Genomic DNA, 20,885 nt, shown 5'->3' with positions numbered 1-20,885 from the left:
TAAGCACTGCTTTGGCTGCATCCCATAGATTTTGGTATGTTTTCTCATTATTGTCATTCTCTTGGATATAGTTATTGATTGTTTCTATGATTTGTTGTTTGGCCCATTCATTCTTTAGAATGATATTATTTAGTTTCCAATTGATTTTCATTCTATTTTTCCCTGGCTCTTTCTTAAATGTAATTTTTATTGCATCATGATCTGAGAAGGATGCATTTACTATTTCTGCCTTTCTACATTTGACTATGATGTTTTTGTGCCCTAATACATGGTCAATTTTTGAAAATGTGCCATGTACTGCTGAGAAAAAGGTATATTCCTTTCTATCCCCATTCAATTTTCTCCAGACATCTATCATGTGTAACTTTTCTAGTAGTCTATTCACCTCTTTCACTTCTTTCTTATTTATTTTTTGGCTAGATTTATCTAATTCTGAGAGGGGGAGATTCAGATCCCCCACTAGTATAGTATTACTGTCTAATTCCTCTTGTAACTCATTTAATTTCTCCTCTAAGAACTTGGATGCTATACCACTTGGCGCATACATATTTAATATTGATATTACTTCATTATCTACAGTACCTTTTAGCAAGATGTAATTTCCTTCCTTATCTCTTTTAATGAGATCTATTTTTGCCTGTGCTTTGTCTGAGATAAAGATTGCTACCCTTGCTTTTTTTACTTTAGCTGAAGCATAATCCATTCTGCTCTAGCCTTTTACCTTTACTCTGTGTGTATCCCTCTGCTTCAAATGTGTTTCTTGTAAACAGCATATTGTAGGATTCTGGTTTTTAATCCACTCTGCAATTCACTTCCATTTCATAGCAGAGTTCATCCCATTCACATTCACAGTTACTATTACTGACTGTCTATTCCCCTCCATTTTATTTACCCCCTTTGTACTTTTCCCCCTTCTTTCACCCTATTCCTCCTCACCAACATTTTACTTCTTACTCCAGCATCCCCCAATCTGCCCTCCCTTTTTATCACCTCCCTCTCTTTTCTTTACCTTTTGCTCCCTTGCTTTTGTCCTCTCATCAGTCCCCCCTTTCCCTTCCCCCTTTGCTTCCCTAAAGAATGCGCTAAGTTTCTTTAACCCAATTAATGTATCTGTTATTCCCTCTTTGAATCAAATTTAATGAGAGTAGGGTTGAAACAATGCTCACCCCTCCTTTCTTTCCCTCTATTGTAATAGGTTTTTTTTTTCACTTCTTCATATGATATAATTCATCCCATTTCACCTCCCCTTTCCTTTCCTCCCCTTAGACTCCCTTTTTAATCCCTTAATTTTTTTTTTGTATCATCACATCAAAGACAATTTATATTTATACCCTCTGTGTAAACTCCTTCTCTCTGCCCAAATATATTTATAGTTCTTAAGAGTTATGAGTATTATCTTCCCGCGTAGGGATATAAGCAGTTTAACCTAATTGAGTAACCCCTTTTTTTCCCCCTCTGTTTACCTTTTTAAACTTCTCTTGAGTCTTGTATGTTAAGATTGAATTTTCTATTCAGTTCTGGTCTTTTCGTCAGGAAAGATTGAAAGTCTCCAATGTCATTAAATTTCCATCTTTTCCCCTGAAAGAGAATGATCAGTTTTGCTGGGTAATAGATTCTCGGCTGCAATCCAAGCTCCTTTGCCTTCCAGAATATCATATTCCAAGCCTTGCGGTCCTTTAATGTTGAAGCTGCCAGGTCCTGAGCAATCCTGACTGTGGCTCCATGATATTTAAATTGCTTCTTTCTGGCTGCTTGGAGTATTTTCTCCTTCACCTGATAATTCTGGAATTTGACTACAATATTTCTTGGAGTTTTCCTTTTGGGCTCTCTTTCAGGAGGTGATCAGTGGATTCTTTCAATGATGATTTTATTCTCTGATTCTATGATATCAGGGCAGTTCTCCTTAATAATTTCCTGGAATATGGTGTCTAGATTCTTTTTCTGGTCATGGCTTTCAGGCAGACCAATGATTCTCAGATTGTCTCTCCTCGATCTGTTTTCCAGATCAGTTGTCTTTCCAATGAGGTATTTCACATTTTCTTCTATTTTTTCATTCTTTTGATTCTGCTTCACTGATTCCTGGTGTCTCATGGATTCCTTATCTTCCAACTGCCAATTTTAACTTTTAAGGCATTGTTTTCTTCAGTGAGATTATGCATGTTTTTTTCCATTTGGCCAAGTGAATTTTTTAAGGCTTTGTTTTCTTCAATGAGATTATGCACCTTTTTTTCCATTTGGCCAAATGAATTTTTTAAAGCATTGTTTTCTTCAGTGAAATTATGCTCTTTTTTTTCCATTTGGCCAGTCAATTTTTGTGCTTCCTTTTCCAAGCTGCTGATTCTTTTTTTCATAGTTTTCTGCTTTTGCTTTCATTTCTCTCCCCATTTTTTCTTCTACCTCTTTCAATTGACTTTTTTTTTTTGGTGAGGCAATTGGGGTTAAGTGACTTGCCCAGGGTCACACAGCTAGTAAGTGTTAAGTGTCTGAGGCCGGCTTTGAACTCAGGTCCTCCTGACTCCAGGGCCGGTACTCTATCCACTGCGCCATCTAGCTGCCCCTCAATTGATTTTTAAAATCCTTTTTGAGCTCTTCCAGGAAGGCTTTTTGTTCTTGAGACCAATTCACCTTCCCTCATGAGGCTTCACATGTAGGCAATTTGAGGGTATTGTCCTCATCTGAGTTTGCGTTGGCTTCTTCCATATTGATACAGAAGCTCTCAATGGAGAGGGCTCTTTTTTGCTTCTTACTCATTATTGCAGCTTATTTATTTATTTTTTAAGTTGAGGTCTGCTCTGGGGGCACCAGGGTCCCTGTTTTGGGCTTCCTGTGCAGGGGTATAGGTGCTGTGTGACCAGCTTTTTACTCTGAGGCCTTTATAGTGTGTGCAGTTTGCCCCCCCTGCACTTCCTGTCTGAGCGCTCGGCCAGGCATCCAATCGTGGCACCTGATCCCGCCTGACCCGTTCATGGCCCTCCCGGCCGGTGCAGGTAGGTTTTTCCACTGTCCTTCTTGGCCACCAGATTTTTGAGCCAGGTTCCAGGGGCCTCAGTTGTTCAGCTGTGGCCCGCAACTCCTGCTGACTTGCCCTGACCGCCTCGGCGCTGGGTTGCTGCCCTGCGCTGGGCCTCCCTTTTGCCCAAGTCAGACAGACCTTTTCCTGAAGTCTTCTAAATTATCTCTGGTTGGAAGACTGTGTCTCTCTCTGTCTCTTTGCAGGTTCTGTAGTTTCAGAATCCGTCCAGAGGCTTGATTTAATGTTCTTTTTGAGGGAACAGAAGGAGAGCTCAGGCAGCTTGCTGCTTCTTCTCCGCCATCTTGGCTCTGCCCCTGTTATTATTATTATTATTATTATTATTATATCTCACTGTTAAGTTTTTTGACTAATACACATACTCACATGATTTCTTCTTATACATAAGACTGGGCTTAACTTCCTGGTTATTCCCAATCCCCACCTTTTAGCAGTATTGTAAAGCCTCAAGTGACAGTCTTCAGTTTTCCTCTCTTTAGGCTTGAGGCAATAGCTCTAGGCTCTGAAGCTGATCTCCAGAGAGAAGGAAGCAGCCTATTTCTTCCTCCCTACTAATCCCAGTTAACATAAACGCCCCAGTGGAACTCTGTCAGAGAAGTGCTACATAGAAATTTAGCTGTAGAAAACCATGAGTATTTCAGTCTACTTTTTGGAACCCAGACTCTTTCCCCTTTCTCTCTTTCCTTTTTTCCCCCTTCCTGGAGTGGAGACTTCTGTGGGCTTTCTGACTCCTGGGCAGCTACCTTCACTTGCTACAATTGCTTAAGTTTGGTCCAGAGGAGCAATACTGTGTTTAGCAGATTTTCAGAGTTTACAACGCTGGAAGGGCTAATAGATAATAGGAGGATCCAAAAAGGTTTTGATGGGCTAGAAAATTGGACTGAATCTAAAATGGTGCATTGGAAAAGTACCGGATCAAGGGTCAAGAATACCCGAAGTCAGATCTGATCTCAGACAAGTACTAGCTTTGTGACCTTGGGTAAATCACTTAACGACTCTTTCCCTCAGTTTCCTCATCTGTAAAATGGGAATAATAATAGTACCTACTTTCCAGGATTGTTGTGAGGATCAAATGAGATAATAATTGTTAAGTGCTGAACAAAGTGCCTCTTGCTATATAAATGTTAGCTACTATTATTAAGTTCAATAGAGATGAATATAAAGTCTTACTTACACTTGGTTTTCACCGATGATGCTGCACTTGCCTGTCACTCAGAGCGTGAATTGCAGACCCTGATGGATCGCCTCTCCCAAGCTTGCACGAACTTTGGCCTAAACATTAATCTTAAAAAGACGAAAGTCATGTGTCAGAGTGCTATGTCACCTCCATTGATACACATCAGTAGCTACCAGTTGGATGTCGTAAACCAATTTTCGTATCTTGGCTCTATTGTCAGTGACAATTTGTCACTTGATTCTGAGATCAATCAGAGGATTGGGAAAGCTACTTCAACCATGGCTAAGCTTGCCAAGCATGTCTGGGCAAACAGTAAACTGACAAGACAAACCAAATTTGCCGTCTATAGAGCATGCGTCCTGTGTACCTTACTGTATGACAGTGAAACATGGACTATGTATACTAGACAAGAGAAGAAGCTTAACAGCTTCCACATGTGCTGCCTTCAGTACATCCTTTGCATATCTTGGTCAGATAGGATCACCAACACAGAAGTACTCCAACGCATGCAACTTTGAGCATCTACACACTACTGAAACAAAGATGGCTGCACTGGCTCGGTCATGTGCACCACATGCAAGACAGGCGCATTCCTAAAGACCTACTCTATGGTGAGTTAGCCTCAGGCCAAAGACCTGCTGGACACCCCCAGCTTCGCTACAGAGATGTATGCAAGCGAGACTTGAGGGCTCTGGGAATAGACATCAGCAGCTGGAAGGAGATGGCCAAGGATGGCGCCCAATGGAGTTCAGTACTCAGGAGCAGTTTGCGGGCAGTTGAGATGGGCCTCCAAGCTCCAGAGGAAGAAAAATGAATGAGATGCAGGAGCCCAAGGGCAACAGAGAGCGCAGTTTTCTGATGTCCTCCTTGCAGCAGGAGCTGCAGCTCCTGTATCAGACTGCACAGCCACACTGTGGCCTGTGGCTCTTCAAGGCGCTGATCCATGGTCGTCTGCGACTGGTGGAAGCCTACTACTTATACTTGGGTTCAAAAAAGAAAACCCCAAAACCAGCTCGACAAGAATAAGAGAGGGGAGGCCTAGTTAGAAAGTAGTTGTTTTGAAGAAGAGATGAGAGTTTTAGGGAACTGTCTGCTCAGTGTGAGTCAGCATTGGGATGTGACATTCACAAGAAACTAGTATGAACTTGGTCTTGGGAGGTAAATCATCCAGAAATAAGAGGTGCTAATCCCTCTGTTCTCTGCCCTGATCAGACCTCATGTGGATTTTAGTTTTCAGTTCTGGGTGCCAAAGTTTTAAAAAGGGCATTGGTAAACAGGGAAGGGTCTGAAGGAGGACAAAGGAGATGGTGAAGGGCTCTGAGTCCATGTTATATAAAAATCAGTTGAGGGCACTTTAACCTGGAGAAGAGAAGACCCAGTGGAGGACAGGATAGTTATATTCATGTATTTGAAGGTCTGGCATGTGGAAAGATTTCTTTTTGGTTTCTGAGGACAGAACCAGAAACAATAAATAGAAGTTGCAAAGGGATCAGTTTAGGTTTGATGTCAGAAAAAGTTTCCTAACATTTAGAACTATCCAGAAGTAAAAGGGGCTGCTATGAGAGGTGATGGGTTCCCTTTCCTTTGAGTGTTTCAAGTAGTGGCTATATGTCCCCTTGTTGGGTATGTTATCCTGAGTATTTATTTCTTATACAGGCTGTCCCCAAAAGCTTAATGATTCCCCCAAGTTGAAAGTACATTAGGAGTTTTGGGACACCCTTTTTTTTTTTTTTGGTGAGGCAGTGGGGTTAAGTGACTTGCCCAGGGTCACACAGCTAGTAAGTGTTAAGTGTCTGAGGCTGGATTTGAACTCAGATCCTCCTGAATCCAGGGCCGGTGCTCTATCCCCTGCACCATCTAGCTGCCCCAGGGACACCTTTTTTAAGATGGACTAGATTAGAGATATCAAACATGTGGCCCAGCAGAACCAGATTAAAATTTAATTGGGAAACATTTAACAAAATAAATAAAAATACCATCGAGCATAGATAATGGCAAAATGTGGTTTCTAAAGCCAATATGTAGCTGCTAGGATCCTTATGTACTATTTAGTAGCCCCCCATTTCTGTTCGAGTTTGATACCCTAGGAGCAGAAGACCACTGAAGAAGCCTTTTGCAACACAAGTTCTGTAATCTTGTGATTCTGTGATTCATGGAGAAGTTATGCTATCTTTTCTACCATCTACTTTGAAAGGCATCAATGTGGCATAGTGGTTAGAGTGCTGGGACCTGAAGTAAGGAAGACCCAAGTTCAAATCCAGCCTCAGACATTTATTTACTAGCTTTGTGACCCTGGATAAGTCATTTAGCTTCTGTTTGCCTCAGTTTCCTTAACCTGTAAAATGGGGATAATAGTAGCACATACTTCAAAGGCTGTTGTGAGAGTCAAATGAGACCACATTTCATCCAAATAAGATACATTTCCATGTAAAGAAAGGGAAACTTAGGCAGGGGGAGCCATAGAGATTATATAAAATAGCAAGCATTGTGTGTGTGTGTGTGTGTGTGTGTGTGTGTGTGTGTGTGTGTGAGATCTCCTGGGTATATGGCCTGAAGAGTGACCCAGGGGACAGATCCAACTGCATTTAGCACAGTGCCTACTTAGCACATAGTAGGTGCTTTTACCATTCCCCCTTTTCTTTCAACTACAGTCAGAGACCAATGGCTGAAACATCCAACTTTGAAGTTGTGTTTTGAAATATGATGTCCTTAAAGACTTCCCTTACTGACAACCCATCAGAAGGTTAAGAGGGTCTCAGAGTTTGTCTGCCCTGGCCACCGTTAACCTCTGGAGCATGCCATGCGTTCTGTAGACACCACTGTCCTTGTTGCCTTGTGCACACGATGTAGGATATCTATCTTTTCCTGCCTGAAATAATTCACTTATTTGTCCTTTGTTACAGTTTGATCAAATTGGATATTTCTGGGCTACCATTCACTTATTCTGTGTAGGTAAGTTTAAAAAGCACTCCAGGAAAAAAATCACGAAGGTTTTGATAATAGGAAAGTATTTAAGATTTGGAAGAGTGGAGGAAAGAAGGGAGAATTTGAGGAAAGAGTCAGATCCCACTCATGCTTCTTCAAATCAAAGATACCTTCCTGTTAGAGGAGATGTGGATGAGAGGAGAAGCGGACTCCAGGCACCAAAGTAGACTTGGATTGGGTCAGAATCCACTGGTGGTTTTCTGAATTGCTTTGGCTTCTTTGGAATTTTCCCTCAATTATATCAGTCCCGACTACCTCTTCCTGTCATTCATGGAAAACTTTAATTAAGACATTGTGACTTAAGATTCACTTCCCCAGACCAATTTATGGAATGTTGGCAAGTCTTTCCTCAAAAATCCTGGGAATATGCACAGAAATTTATGTCAAGGTCATTTTCTTTCAACTGGATACCAGAAAATTCCAGAGTGGGTTTACATAAAGGGCTCATTTAATTGTGTGTGTGTGTGGGGGGGCAGGTTTTGGCCTATGTCATGTTGTGAGCCATACTGTATTGTGAGAAAACGTGCCACTCTGACTGAGTTTGGAATCTGAACGGTGCTCTGTGTTTCTGTTTACCATAGCTGACATGTAAGGGAAATTCAGCTTTTGCTGGCCACTGTACTAGTGAATGACTAACCCTTGCCTGTTTAGTATTCTCTTTAAGCCGCTTATATGTTGGAATGCAGCAGCATAGATTGTGACAGCTCTCTTGTAGACCTTTAGAAAGAGGATGGGTGCTCATCTATCAGGTCGTAGTACCGTCTCATCTGGACCTTGCTCTGACCTTGAGAGACCCTTCCAGCCCTTTGCTTATGTGATTCAATGACGGTGAGCTAGCTTAGTTTGTTTACTAGAGTGAGCACATATCAGTGGCATGTTTTATTTCATTTACAGGCACTTACAAAATACTTCACAAGGCCCAGAAATCCAACACGTTAAGGTAAATTTTGGAAGTTTTTTTGGATTTTGTTTTTGTTTTTGATTAAAGAAAAGGAATGATCTGCAGCCATTCATCCCAATAGCTAGTGACCTATAAACTTGGGGACCCAAAGCTCTGCAGCATAGGATTATGGGAGGGCAACAGATTTAGGTCCCAAAGGCTATTCTCATCTCTGTTATTGCTATCTGAAATTTTGTAATCTCAGTACATACCCATGTGTACAATTTTCTCTAAGTTACTCAGCTGTCAACCTTATGCCCTGAGCTTACTTCTAGCCTATAGAGGCAGTAAGTAATCCCCATAGTTTTTCAGTTTGAATCTGGACACACATAGAAAGAAGCCTATATAGTTATCAGCTCTATTCTCTGGATACAGTGAACCTTTGGTATACAGGATGGGGTTGGTCCAAGTAGTCACTTTTTTGTCAGCTTAGTTAGATGAAGGAAATGAGCGGAGGATACTTAATTTGGAGTTTCCTTGAGAGCCGCCTTGAGTGGCTATTCCTGGATTAAACCTAAAGAAACATACTGCTTTCAAATTTTCTTTTAAATTAAACTCTCCCAGATGAGCATTAAGTCAATTCTGCATCTCAAGTGTTGGATGTCCTCACTTGGGTCACATGCTCTTTGGGCCATATTCCCAGGAGATCACCAAAAAATGGTTGCTGTTTTATATGATCTCTATGGCTTCTCTCAGCCAAGTGTCCCCTTCTTCATGCGAAAACGTATCTGATTTGAATGAAACAAACAAAAAATTCTTGAAAATCCAGGTGAAAGGTCGTGTGACATAATGGATAGAGAACCGTGCCCAGAGTCACAATGACCTTTGTCTTGTCACCTGCTGCTGAAACATACTGGTTGGGTGATACTCATCAAATTATTCCATCTCTCAGTGCCCTGCCCAGTGTGAGAATATTATTAATATTACACGGGCCCCCTGCTGTGTGAGCATGAGACAGCAGTGTGTGAGAATAGGGTTTTCCTATTCTTGTTCTCTCTTTGTTAACGTCTAATATATTTTAATAAATGTTTAATACCTAAACTGTTAAACTGTTGTCCCAGTTAGCTTTCCCCATGAGGGGACAGGTAGGGTAACCACACACATTTAGTTTTACCCGTCACACCAGACAATGCTCCGTAAGTAACAGATCATGCAATAATCTACATTGGTGGGGAGTGAGTTTGCTCACTGGGAATTCACTACACTGATATTTTTTTTAAAATCCAGGTGCTAGTTTGCATTTGAAGGACCCTTAATACTGCTTCTTGTTCTTTCGTAACAATGTGCCACTAGTAATGCCTTAGTAGAGAAATAGAAATATTTTATATTTGCAAAACAACTGACAGTAATTTTCCCTTTTCCCTTCCCTTTGACTCCCTAGTGACATTGACCAGCAGTACCTAAACTACATATTCAGGTAAAATTACTAACCTCGTCATCTTTTTAAAATGTTGTCTTTTGCTTTAATTTTTCAAAAACATTTTCCAGTCATGTTCTGAACAATTCTGAACACTTTGAGACACTGTTCCTCCTCACCAGATTAGTTCAAAGGAATGAACTGTGAACTGGACAGAAATTAAAATGATTTAATAGAAGAGCAGGTTAACGTGTATGGCTTTTTTGTAGCAGGAAAGTCTAGTCTCCCACTGTCCACTCTAGGCTTCAGCACAAGAAGCCAAGTTAGCTTGGTTTGGGGAAATCCAGGAAGGCTTACATGTAGTCACACTGAGGTAATAACGGAGTCAAGTTGGGGGTGAACCTTTTGTCCATTTGGTCATCCATTATTTCTGGAGTGAGCAGCCTTGCTTCCAGCATCCACAGAGAACTGTTATTCTCATTTCAAGGTAAACCTGATACTCAACTAAATATTTATATTGAAGAATGCCTTTTAAACAGCAGGCTTTGCTCCAAGCATGGATGAGAGCTTCCATTGGAGCAAATAGAAGACTCCCATCTGGTCTACCTTGCCTGAATGTTGTAGTGAAAGCCTTTTTATGGGACTTGACTAAAAACTCAGGATTTTTTTTGTTTTGTTTTTTAAATGCTTCCATGGCATTGTACCATTTCAGGCAAAACTTCGAGCCAAATCAAACAATCAAAGGAATGAGGAATATGGAAAAGTGAAGATTTAGAGCTTTTTTGACCTATCGCTAATTTTCCTGTGCTCTCTTCCCTAGTCCTATCCATTCCTTTATTTTTATCATGTGTATATTTATTGCCTGTGAGTCTGATGCTTACAGCTTCCTGGCTGAGACTGGGGGTCAGCCAGCTCACGCCAAAATCCCATTGCCAAGTCTTTTCTTTCGGCACAAGTGATGAAAATGTGTGAATCAATACTGGGGGCACTGTTTGGCTTTTCAATGGCATTGAAAACACAGAGGAATGAGCATCCAAAGCTTTCCATTATGTGTGGATTTATGGGTCATCTGTGCTTCTGCGTTGCCAACTCAAAGCCTTGCCGGCCAAGGCAGGGAACTTGGTTTGAGCTTTCAATTTTTTAGTGAGAGACAAGTGGTGAGAAGTTTTTGAAACTTTAGTCCAGCCACCCCCCCTTTTCTGAGGGAATATTTATTCCCTGAATCTTTCTGTTTAATGATTCTGAGCAGAGCAGTGAGATACTAGAGGCAAGGGGGGGGGTGGTGTTGATCAGTTGGATGGATAAAAGGGAAGTAGAGAAGAAAGGATGGAGGGGAAGAAGGAAGAATGTATATGCAAGAGGTGGGGATAACCATTAAAAGTGAATAGTTTGGGCCTTTTTTTCTTTCTTCTGGGTTCACAGCTATGTTATATGGTAGAAGTAATGTGGGGAAGCAGCATAGGGTTGTGGCTAAAAACCTGTATTCAAATCCTGGCTTTGATACATATTATCACTATGACTATGGCTGTCTCAACCTTTCAGGCAACTCTTAGACCATAAGTTATATGTTTGCATTGGTGGAGAGAGTTTCACCATGAGGAACTCTTCAAATAAATGAGATGACAAGTCTGTCTCCCCATCTAAAACAAAACACAAATTTCAAAGCTTGACCTTGGTTTTTAGGGACCTTTAATTAATTATCAATTAATGACGCCTATGGGAAATTCTGGTGTGCAGCTTACTTTCAGACACCCTTAGTCTGGGTTTTTCCAGGATACTTCTGGCTTCACTTAGTCTATAGTTGTTTAAATGGAAGAACAATTTTCCAGGGGCTCAGAAGCAGAGAATTTTAGGGCTTAATGATCATCCAGCCCAAACCCTTTATTTTACATATGAGGTTTCTTTGAAATGGTGTTGTTTTAAAGCTCCAAAGGAAACTTAGGAATTCTGTCTTGGCTTGGTGGTACATTGGATATAGCACTGGCCTTGAAGTTGGGAGGACCTGAGTTCAAATCTTACCTCAGACACTTACTAGTGGTGTGACCCTGGGCAAGTCACTTAACCCCAATTACCTTGAACATCTGGAGCCATCTCTAGTCGTCCTGATCTATATCTTGCCATGGACCAGGATGACTCTGGAGGAGAGAGTGAGGTTGGTGAATTTGCATAGCCCTCCCTCACTTAAATCCAATTCAGTGTAAGTCATGACATCACCCTGATATCATGGTCCTCTTTGAGAAATAACAACATCACTGACAATTAGACTTGGATAGAATTGAAGGAAGATTTATTGGCTATTAGCATAGGGAGGCGGGGCAGCTAGGTGGCGCAGTGGATAGAGAGCCGGCCCTGGAGTCAGGAGTACCTGAGTTCAAATGCAGCCTCAGACACTTAACACTTACTAGCTGTGTGACCCTGGGCAAGTCACTTAACCCCAAATGCCTCAGTAAAAACAAAACAAAACAAAAAAGCATAGGGAGAGTTTATTGTTTAGTTTGTTTATTGTTTAGCAGAGAAGAAATGGGTGCCATATTCTGATGTGTTCTTTTTTTTTTCCAAATTAGCACATTATTTAATCCTATCATTCCATGGCTACAACTACTATATGTAATTTCACATTATAGACTTCCCAGAGATTTCTGTCAAGAATGTACATACTAGCAATGACTAAAATAATTATAAATTTAGTTCTTGTAAAATTACGATGGTGGGTAAAGGACCAATTTTCTCATCAAGCTTTTTCCTTTGACTTTGGGCTTCTAGCTCAATAGCCCCTAGTTTCAAAGGGCAACTTTCTTTCTTTCTTTCTTTCTTTCTTTCTTTCTTTCTTTCTTTCTTTCTTTCTTTCTTTCTTTCTTTCTTTCTTTCTTTCTTTCTTTCTTTCTTTCTTTCTTTCTTTCTTTCTTTCTTTCTTTCTTTCTTTCTTTCTTTCTTTCTGCGGGACAATGAGGGTGAAGTGACTTGCCCAGAGTCACACAGTGTCTGAGGCCAAATTTGAACTCAGGTCCTCCTGAATCCAGGGCTGGTATCCACTGCACCACCTAGCTGCCCCAGGGCTACTTATTTCTTAAAGGTTATTTTTTTTTCTCCTTCGGTACCCTCTTTTCTCCAACTATTCTACAGTGGGAGTAATAACACTGACAATACCCCCTTATCTCCTCTGTCTCATTAGCTCTAAGGCAAAGTTGGGCTGGTCTGATGAAGCATATCACTCTTTTTTTGTGTATGTGTGTGTGAGGCAATTGGGGTTAAGTGACTTGCCCAGGGTCACACAGCTAGTAAGTGTCAAGTGTCTGAGGCTGGATTTGAACTCAGGTCCTCCTGAATCCAGGGCCAGTCCTCTATCTACTGCGCCACCTAGCTGCCCCAAGCATACCACTCTTTATCTCTCCCCTTTAATTTTGCCCTCTCCCCATCCAACTTGGCAGAAATTGTGTCTTCATGTGGTCTCTGCCCCTATTGCCCCCTAGCCAGGCCTGACCTCCTCTTTTCCCTGATCCCAACCCCCAAGTAGAGAAGCCTGTACTTAGGACTTTCTGCATCTTTAATTCAATCCATATCATTTTCAAATGACACTTACCATGACTAAGGTATGGTGGTAGGTTCTGGGAACATGCCATTCAAGTTTACTCACCCACTGTTTCAGTTCGAGTCATGATTGATGGCCGCTACCTCATTTTATAAAGTAATCCATGTTCATGTTTTACCTATCCAAATGAACATCTTTGCATATGAAGGGAACACAATGCTATAAGTCAAATTCTCAAATGATGAGAATTTCATCCACCTAGTGGTCTCCTGATCCCAGGACTCAAGCTAGGATGATTAGAAATGTAGTTAAGTATATTTTTGTAGGCAGGCTTGGTTACTTAATTACTCCATGTAAAATTGTTTCTCTGAAATAGTGCATTTCAGGTTCTAAACAAGGAACTTTAACAGAAACTCTCAGAAAAACAAAATAAAAACAAGCTGTCCAGAATGCATAGATTCATGGCTTTACATGGACACCTTTTCTGACCTTCTTTGTATATGGAAGTGTTCATGCTCATTGATGTTGATCAAGTTTATAATTAAAAAAAAGAACATTGAAACAGGACCCACTAGTAAATTGGGTATGGCCTCTGTTTATCTTTCTAACACTGGGATTGGGGGAAGATTGAGATATATGGCTTCTTCCAGCCTATAGTTCAGCAATAATGGATGCCATGTTGTTGGCTTTTTGGTTCCAGTACCATATTGTACTAATGATGGCTTAGTTGGGCATTCCATTAAGAGGAACTGAGAAAAATAACATGACTGAGGCCAGACAGGAAACTTAGGGATAAGGAGTAGAGCTTGAGATCTAAGGTAAATGGTGACTGGATTTGCACATCAACGTAAGATTCATTTTAAGTTTTTCATCTCTTTCAGTAAATGGGAAGAAGGTAAAGTATATTAAGGCAAAGTTATGGTATGACAAGGCAAGTTAACAAACTTTTAATAATTGTGTGCCAGTCACTGGTAAGCCATAGAATGCAATATATAGTTAATAAAAAATTGTTATCCTGGAGAATTTGCTTTGAGAAAAACTTTGCTGCCTGATAGAATAGGTTAAAAGTTTCTTTTACTTACAGAATTCATATGTAACACTTTGTCATTTCTTTTTTTAGCATGGTCCTGTTGGCCTTTGCATCTCATCCCACAGGTAAAGTTAAAACTACAAATTTCTTGAAATACCTTTAAGTTCTTTATGTTCTTTATGAGAAGACATACTGCACTGGGGAAGACTTGAGTTCTCCTGAGTCCTGGACTTGAATTTTGGTTCTAGTGGGTGGCTCTACCACTGACCACCTATGACACCTTATGCACATCACAGCCTTATTGGATCTCCATTTCCTTATCCATAAAATCAGAGAATTTGGGCTCTATGGCTCCTTCCAGCTCTATAATTCAGCTATAATAGCTACCATGTTGTTGGTTTCTTGGTTACAGCAGCATATTGAGCTGATGATGGCATTGGAAAAGACCTTATGGTGATATGATCCCTTTCCTGGACTTCCCAGAATGCCCACAGTGGTTGAAAATTGGAGTAGCATAAGAACCAGAAAGGATCATGTTATATAGGGTGACCAGTGCTTTAGAAATCATTAAGACAATCCTCATTGTTTACTTGGAGGTGACCACCATGCATTTTCTACTCCTGATGTTGAAACTACAGTTGAGCCTGGGGTGGAGAGATTAGATACCAACTTGAATGTGGCCACAGGAATACTCTTTTCTGCCAACTTGCATATTCTGTGGTTCTCAAAGAATAAAGGTGATTTCACTGTGCCAATAAACCTTGGACAGAGTCCTGCAGGGGCTCAGTCAATACATCTATGATCTTCAGCATAATGCAGTATGTTGATTGCCAAAAGTATTCACATAAATTGTTAAACCAAATGATCCTTGCTAAAATGGTGCACATCTCTACATTTTGATGCTAGCCTGTGCTTTCCTGAGCATTTGTTTTGAAGGAGAGGTAGGGCTTCACTAGGCACTTTTCTTTGGGTCCCTACCATGGTTGAAGTCAGTACTATTCTTGACAATCCTCAGGGGTGTTTCGAGTTCAAAGATATTTTGGCTCCCATCTTTGAGGTTGATTTGTTTGCTGCTTTTGAATGTTTAACTGTAAAAAGAAAGTCAGGGGAGCCAAAGGGATCCTAGGTAAAGAGGTTGTTTTAGTGTGAAACTGAGGACAAACCTAGCCAGTTCAAAACAATGTGGAACTTCCTGACCCAGGAAAACAGGAAGTGGTTAGATTTTTCTCCATTCTTACTTGCTTATGAGACAAGCTTTCAGCTAGGTTCTTCTCCCACTCTCAGCCCACCTTCTTAAGCATTTCCTTCCAGGGCTGGGCTGGGGAATAAAAAGAGCTGAAACCTAAACTAGTTCATTTTGTATTTTCTTGGCATTTCTGGTGAAACCATTATGGCAAGGAGGAGTTTTCTGTAATTTTTTTATTACTTTTGTATTAAACTTATTTATACTGTTCCTGTTCCCCTTTACCATGTATAATCTGAAATGAAAGGAGATCCTCCTGGAAAACATGCAGAATAGGTAAGGCAGGTGGCATTACTCCCATTTTACAGATGAATAAACTTATACAGAAGCTAACTGCCATTTATCTTCCTTAAAAACCTTTCACAGAGGGACAGCTCTATGGATCATGGGATTCAATCATAGACTCATGGAGAAACCACTTCACAGGTCATTTAGTCCAATTCACTTGAAGGGGCAGTCACGGCTCAAATCCACTGAAAATAGTTATGGAATGAGAGAGCAGAAGCTGCAAATATAAGGCCAGGGAGACTTCTCAGTCTTTCACACACTCAGTGGAACCTGATGCTGTTCATCTGGGCTGGTGTCTCTGCACCTGAAGTTGGGGAAGGTAATAAAAATCATGGCTGCAAAAGACAAGAACTTGGTGACAAAATAAGACAGTTACAGGGTAATCAGAGAAGCCCCGTGTAGAAGGTGTATTGAATCAAGAGCTGAAAGAATTGATGGAATTATGAAAGACAAAAGCAGTAGTATGTCATCACAATCATGTACCACAACTTGTTCAGCCATTCCCCAATCCTACCATGCTGTGAGAAATGATGAGTTCAGTGATCTTAGAAAAATATGGCAAGACTAACACAACATAATGAAGAGGGAAATGAGCAGAACCAGGAGAACATTGTAAATAGTAACAGCAATATTGTTTTAAGAACAACTTTGAGCGACTAAGTCATTTTTGACTATAAAAAATATCCAAATTAACCACAAAGGACATGTGAAGAAAGACTGCATCCGGAGAAAGAATTGATACATAGAAGTTTGTATAGAATAATTTTACAAATCTATACCTATTTGTGTCTAATGGTAGCCATCTCTAGGGGTGGGAAGGGAAAAAAGAGGAAAAAAATTTTATATAAATTTATTTTATGTCAATGTATATAATAGATTTTCAGTTTCATGTGCAATCTTTTAAATTATACAATGTTATGGAAATTATTATTTATTCCATAAATTAAAAATAAAATAAATTTTTAAAAAAGACAAAGATAAGACAGGAAGTCATTCCAGACAGAGGAATAGGATTGGGGAAAGATGAAGAGCCAGGAAATCATATTGTATCTTTGTGTCCAAACAAAGATTAGTCCCGATAGGTTGCAGTATAGTGTTCATATTGGGAAACAATAATTAGAAGGGACTGAGAAGACAGCCCTTGTACATTGGAGAAGGCCTGAAATTTTAGGACAAAGTGTCAGGATTTTATTTGGTAGGCAGTGGTAGTCTGTTGAATGATTTGGAAGCAGAGTGGGCCACAATTAAAGAAAGCTTAATTTAGTATGTATGTTTAGGATTGATTGGAGGGATAAAGAAGTCTGGGTGTAAGGAGGTTTTTCCATTTGCCTGGAATATGGTTAGCAGTAATAGTAGGAATGGAAAAGGAGAGAGAGTCCCAAAGTTATGTATAATCAATCAAGTGGTATTATTCTTGTCTTAAAAGTGAATAAACTGATATGCAAAGGTCGAGTACCATACCTCCTGAACCCATAGTCCTCTATTTTTACACATATCATTTTTGAAAAGTAGAGTTTCAAATTCATTTTGTAGATTGAGATTTCATGATCACTTAAAGTGAGGTTTCTAAGTGCTTAATAAAGGAATTCTTATGTTTATCATTTTAAAGATTTTCCTGTTTTCTTATTTTAAAAAATTATTTCTTGATCATATATTCATACCATTTTCTGTAATGTCTAAAGGTACTATTTTATTCCATTGTGGTACATAGCTTTCCTTTTTGGGGAGGCAATCTATCGTATTTTGGTGTTTTTAAAAAATGAATTTCACTACTTTATTTTTTATTTAATGTAAGATTTAAAATTCCTGGAACAATTATAGTACCACTTGATTTTTATCAATGGATTGAAGATATAATTGAAAAGACTAATAGCAGAATTTCTTAAAATCTAGATAAGGATATTATTATCTACCTGTTTGAAGAATTATATAAATTAAGAGCTCTACTCTGATACTTCACTGTGAAATGAAGATGATTTAAGTTTTCAAAGGCCAGAAGAATAAGAGCCCTAGCAAGTCCTACTAAGCTGGGGAAGCTTGGTATATGCCCAGCAATGAACCATGTGTGCTCCCGTCATCCAAAGACCAGCTGGCATAAGCTCAGAGAAGGTCATCATCAGAAAGTTGGCCACCAGATGCTATATTTGTTCAGTCTCAGCAACTCAAGAAGACTAGCTGTTAAGGTATAGATATAAGGTTGTTAAGGTATAGATATAGGGTTGTGATATGCTAATGAATATCCACACTGCTGAAATCATGGATTCTATCGATTACAAATCACTTTCCAGGAACAAAGTGTTGTCTGTTGATTGGGAACTGAATGGTTAAACAAAATGTGGTCCATGAATGTAATGAAATATTATTGTGCTTCTCACAGCACATGTACATGAACTGATACAGAATGAAGTAAGGAAAGTGAAGAAAAGGATATAAAATGACTACCACAATATAAATAGGACAAATACCACAACATAATCAAAAGCAAATGTTGTTGTTATTCAGTTGTTTCAGTAGTGTCTGATTCTTCATGACCCTATTTGGAGTTTTCTTGGCAAAGATGCTGGAATGGTTTTCCATACCCTTCTCCAGGGGGTCAGCTAGGTGACACAGTGGATAAAGCACTCAGGAGGACCCGAGTTCAAATCTTGCCTCAGACACTTAACCCTTACTAGCTGTGTGCCCCTGGGCAAGTCACTTTATCCTCATTGTCCTGCAAAAAAAAATACTACATATCTTTCTCCAGCTAATTTTACAGATGAAGAAATTGAGGCACACAGGATCAAGTGACTTGTCCTGAGTCACATAGATAGTGTCTGAGGCAAGATTTGAACTCTGGAAGATGAGTCTTCCTGATTCCAAGCCTAGCATTCTATCTACTGCCACACCTAGTTGCCCCAAGTGAATGCTAAGAGAATTATAAAGAACAAGAATGGCTCCAAAGAGATATGAGAAAACACCTCTCCTTGCTCCTTTGCAAAGATGGGAGGTCCACAAGTGTGGAACCTTGCATTTGTTTTCAGATTTTTTTTTGTTGACAAATTGGTTTTACTGGTTGTTTTTTCTCTTCTTTTCCCCTCTTTTTCTATTCAATATTTTTTTGGGGGGGTCATAAGGGGTGGCTCTGTAAAGTGAAGGAAGAGATACAGAAGGAGATTCAGGCAATGTAAAAACAAAAGATATCAATATAATTTTATTTGTAAAAATGAGTCATGTTCCAGGATAGGGATAATTACTAGTATTGTAACTACCTTAGAACTGTTCAAGAAAACCCCTAAGTGCTTGAGAAAGGCACAAACTTGGATGTGTCTAAATCCTAACCTCATTAGCCTGGAGACAAGGATTTGATGACTTTTGTTTGGTCTTAGAGGGTGGAACTGGGACCAATGGGAGGCAGTTGTGAAGAGACAAACTTGTGTTTCATATAAGGAAATACTAAGAATTAGGATGCTCCCATAGTTGAATGGGTTGCCTTAGGATGTAAGGGGCTCATCCTCACTATGAATTTTCAAACCAACGCTAGATATGTTACTTATATTGCATGTATTGTAGTAGGGATTCTTTTCTCCAATGTGGATTTTGCTAAATGGCTGCAGATGGCTCCTCCAATTTGGGCATTATTCTTTAATCTTAAGAGAGAAAATTGCTTTTTTTTTTTTGGGTCTGTTTCCTGAGACCTAAACATCACTAAGAATGTCGGTCAACTTGGCTGTGATTTATGCTACTAAAAAAACAATAACAACAAAACAACTAAAACAAGATTGCATTTATATGTCTGACCAGATTGTCAAAGGATTACTGTACATGTATTATGGGAAATATCTAATTCAAGTTAATCAGTGGAATACTTGTAAACTTGTTCTTGTGAGTTTTGCTCAGGAAGCAACACTATGATTATTCAATAAATGTTATAGCCCCATCAGTCGAAGACTCAGATTTTCTGAGGACCACAGTTCTGAAGGCAAGACCCCTCAGAGATGAAAGAATTCCAGATTTGGAAGGAAATGCTCAGTTCTCTTTCTCTGGACATATTTGGAAGGGCTTAAAACATTTTTTAAAAACCTCTTGACTTATTGTCTATGACCGAGTTCAAATTCCACAGAGGGACACAGCCAATGTGTGTGAGCATTTCCTATTCCACTAAGTGGAACTAAAAGAATGAACTTACTTCAGTAGAAATAAATGTAGCCTTTGGACCCTGAAGTTAAATGAACACACACTGTTTGCATGGAACTTGTTCCTTCTTTGCCCTCTAAACGTGAAGACTTTGAAAGATGCCTGTGGAATTTATTCATCATTGAATGTTAGTTGTGTAAGGCTACTCTTTCCCCCTCGTAAAAGGCTCTTTTGAAAAATGTTCTCTACTCTCCCACTTTCCATTCTGCACCAGAGAAGCACCAATAAAACCAGTAGGTAATTGGAAAGAATCAAAGGAATACTGGACCAATGACTGGCTAATTGTGTTTCACTGATGATAATGGAAGTTTGTCCGTTTATCTATTTATTCATTGATTTATTAATTTATCTAATTATTATTTATTCATTTAATTACTCTTATTTATCCATTTTAATCTATTTTTCAATCTATTCATTTATTTAATTACATATGTTGATTTATCTATTCTTATTTATCCATTTACTTGTTTGTCTGACTGACTTATTATTTTTATTATTTTTAATTTTTTTTTTTTAGTGAGGCAATGGGGGTTAAGTGACTTGCCCAGGTCACACAGCTAGTAAGTGTTAAGTGTCTGAGGCTGGATTTGAACTCAGGTACTCCTGAATCCAGGGCCAGTGCTCTATCCACTGCGCCACCTAGCTGCCCCGTCTGACTGACTTATATATGTATGTATGTATGTATCTATCTCTTGCCAGTGTTTTATGCATTGTATTCTTTGTCCCTCAGGTGATCTTTTCAGGGCCCTGGAGTTTCCATTCCTGTATTTCTACAGATTCCACACCAGCTGCTGTGCTAGGTAATCTTTTTTTCTTTCTTTCTTTTTTTTTTTTTTTGGTGAGGCAATTGGGGTTAAGTGACTTGCCCAGGGTCACACAGCTAGTAAGTGTCAAGTGTCTGAGGTCAGATTTGAACTCAGGTCCTCCTGAATCCAGGGCCAATGCTCTATCCACTGCGCCACCTCACTGCCCCTGTAGGTAATCTTTAAGAAAAGAACACCTCCCCCCCCCAAAAAAAAAAAATCCTACTACTACTTAGATTGCACTTTAAATTCGGAGAAACACTTTATCTTTTTGGAGCCTCATTTTATAGATGAGCAAATGGAATCTTGGAGAAGTTAAGTAACTTGCC

The 20,885-nt window shown here is 39.6% G+C and overlaps 1 protein-coding gene across 2 annotated transcripts in view; it reads left to right on the top strand.

Moving 5' to 3' along the window:
• The window catches only part of TMEM241 (transmembrane protein 241), a 200,682-nt gene that overhangs the window by 73,246 nt on the left and 106,551 nt on the right, over positions 1–20,885 (top strand). For both annotated transcript variants that reach the window (XM_043976936.1, XM_043976935.1), the window contains 5 exons: positions 7,112–7,160; positions 8,088–8,133; positions 9,515–9,550; positions 14,140–14,174; positions 20,484–20,553. In XM_043976936.1, coding sequence (XP_043832871.1) covers positions 7,112–7,160; positions 8,088–8,133; positions 9,515–9,550; positions 14,140–14,174; positions 20,484–20,553 — 236 coding nt within the window. The remainder of the gene's footprint in view (positions 1–7,111; positions 7,161–8,087; positions 8,134–9,514; positions 9,551–14,139; positions 14,175–20,483; positions 20,554–20,885) is intronic.

This window comes from Dromiciops gliroides, chromosome 1 (genome assembly GCF_019393635.1).
Source record: "Dromiciops gliroides isolate mDroGli1 chromosome 1, mDroGli1.pri, whole genome shotgun sequence".
Classification (NCBI taxonomy): Eukaryota; Metazoa; Chordata; class Mammalia; order Microbiotheria; family Microbiotheriidae; genus Dromiciops; species Dromiciops gliroides.
The sequence above is the reverse complement of the archived record's forward strand: the minus strand, read 5'-3'. Positions and strand labels throughout refer to the sequence as shown.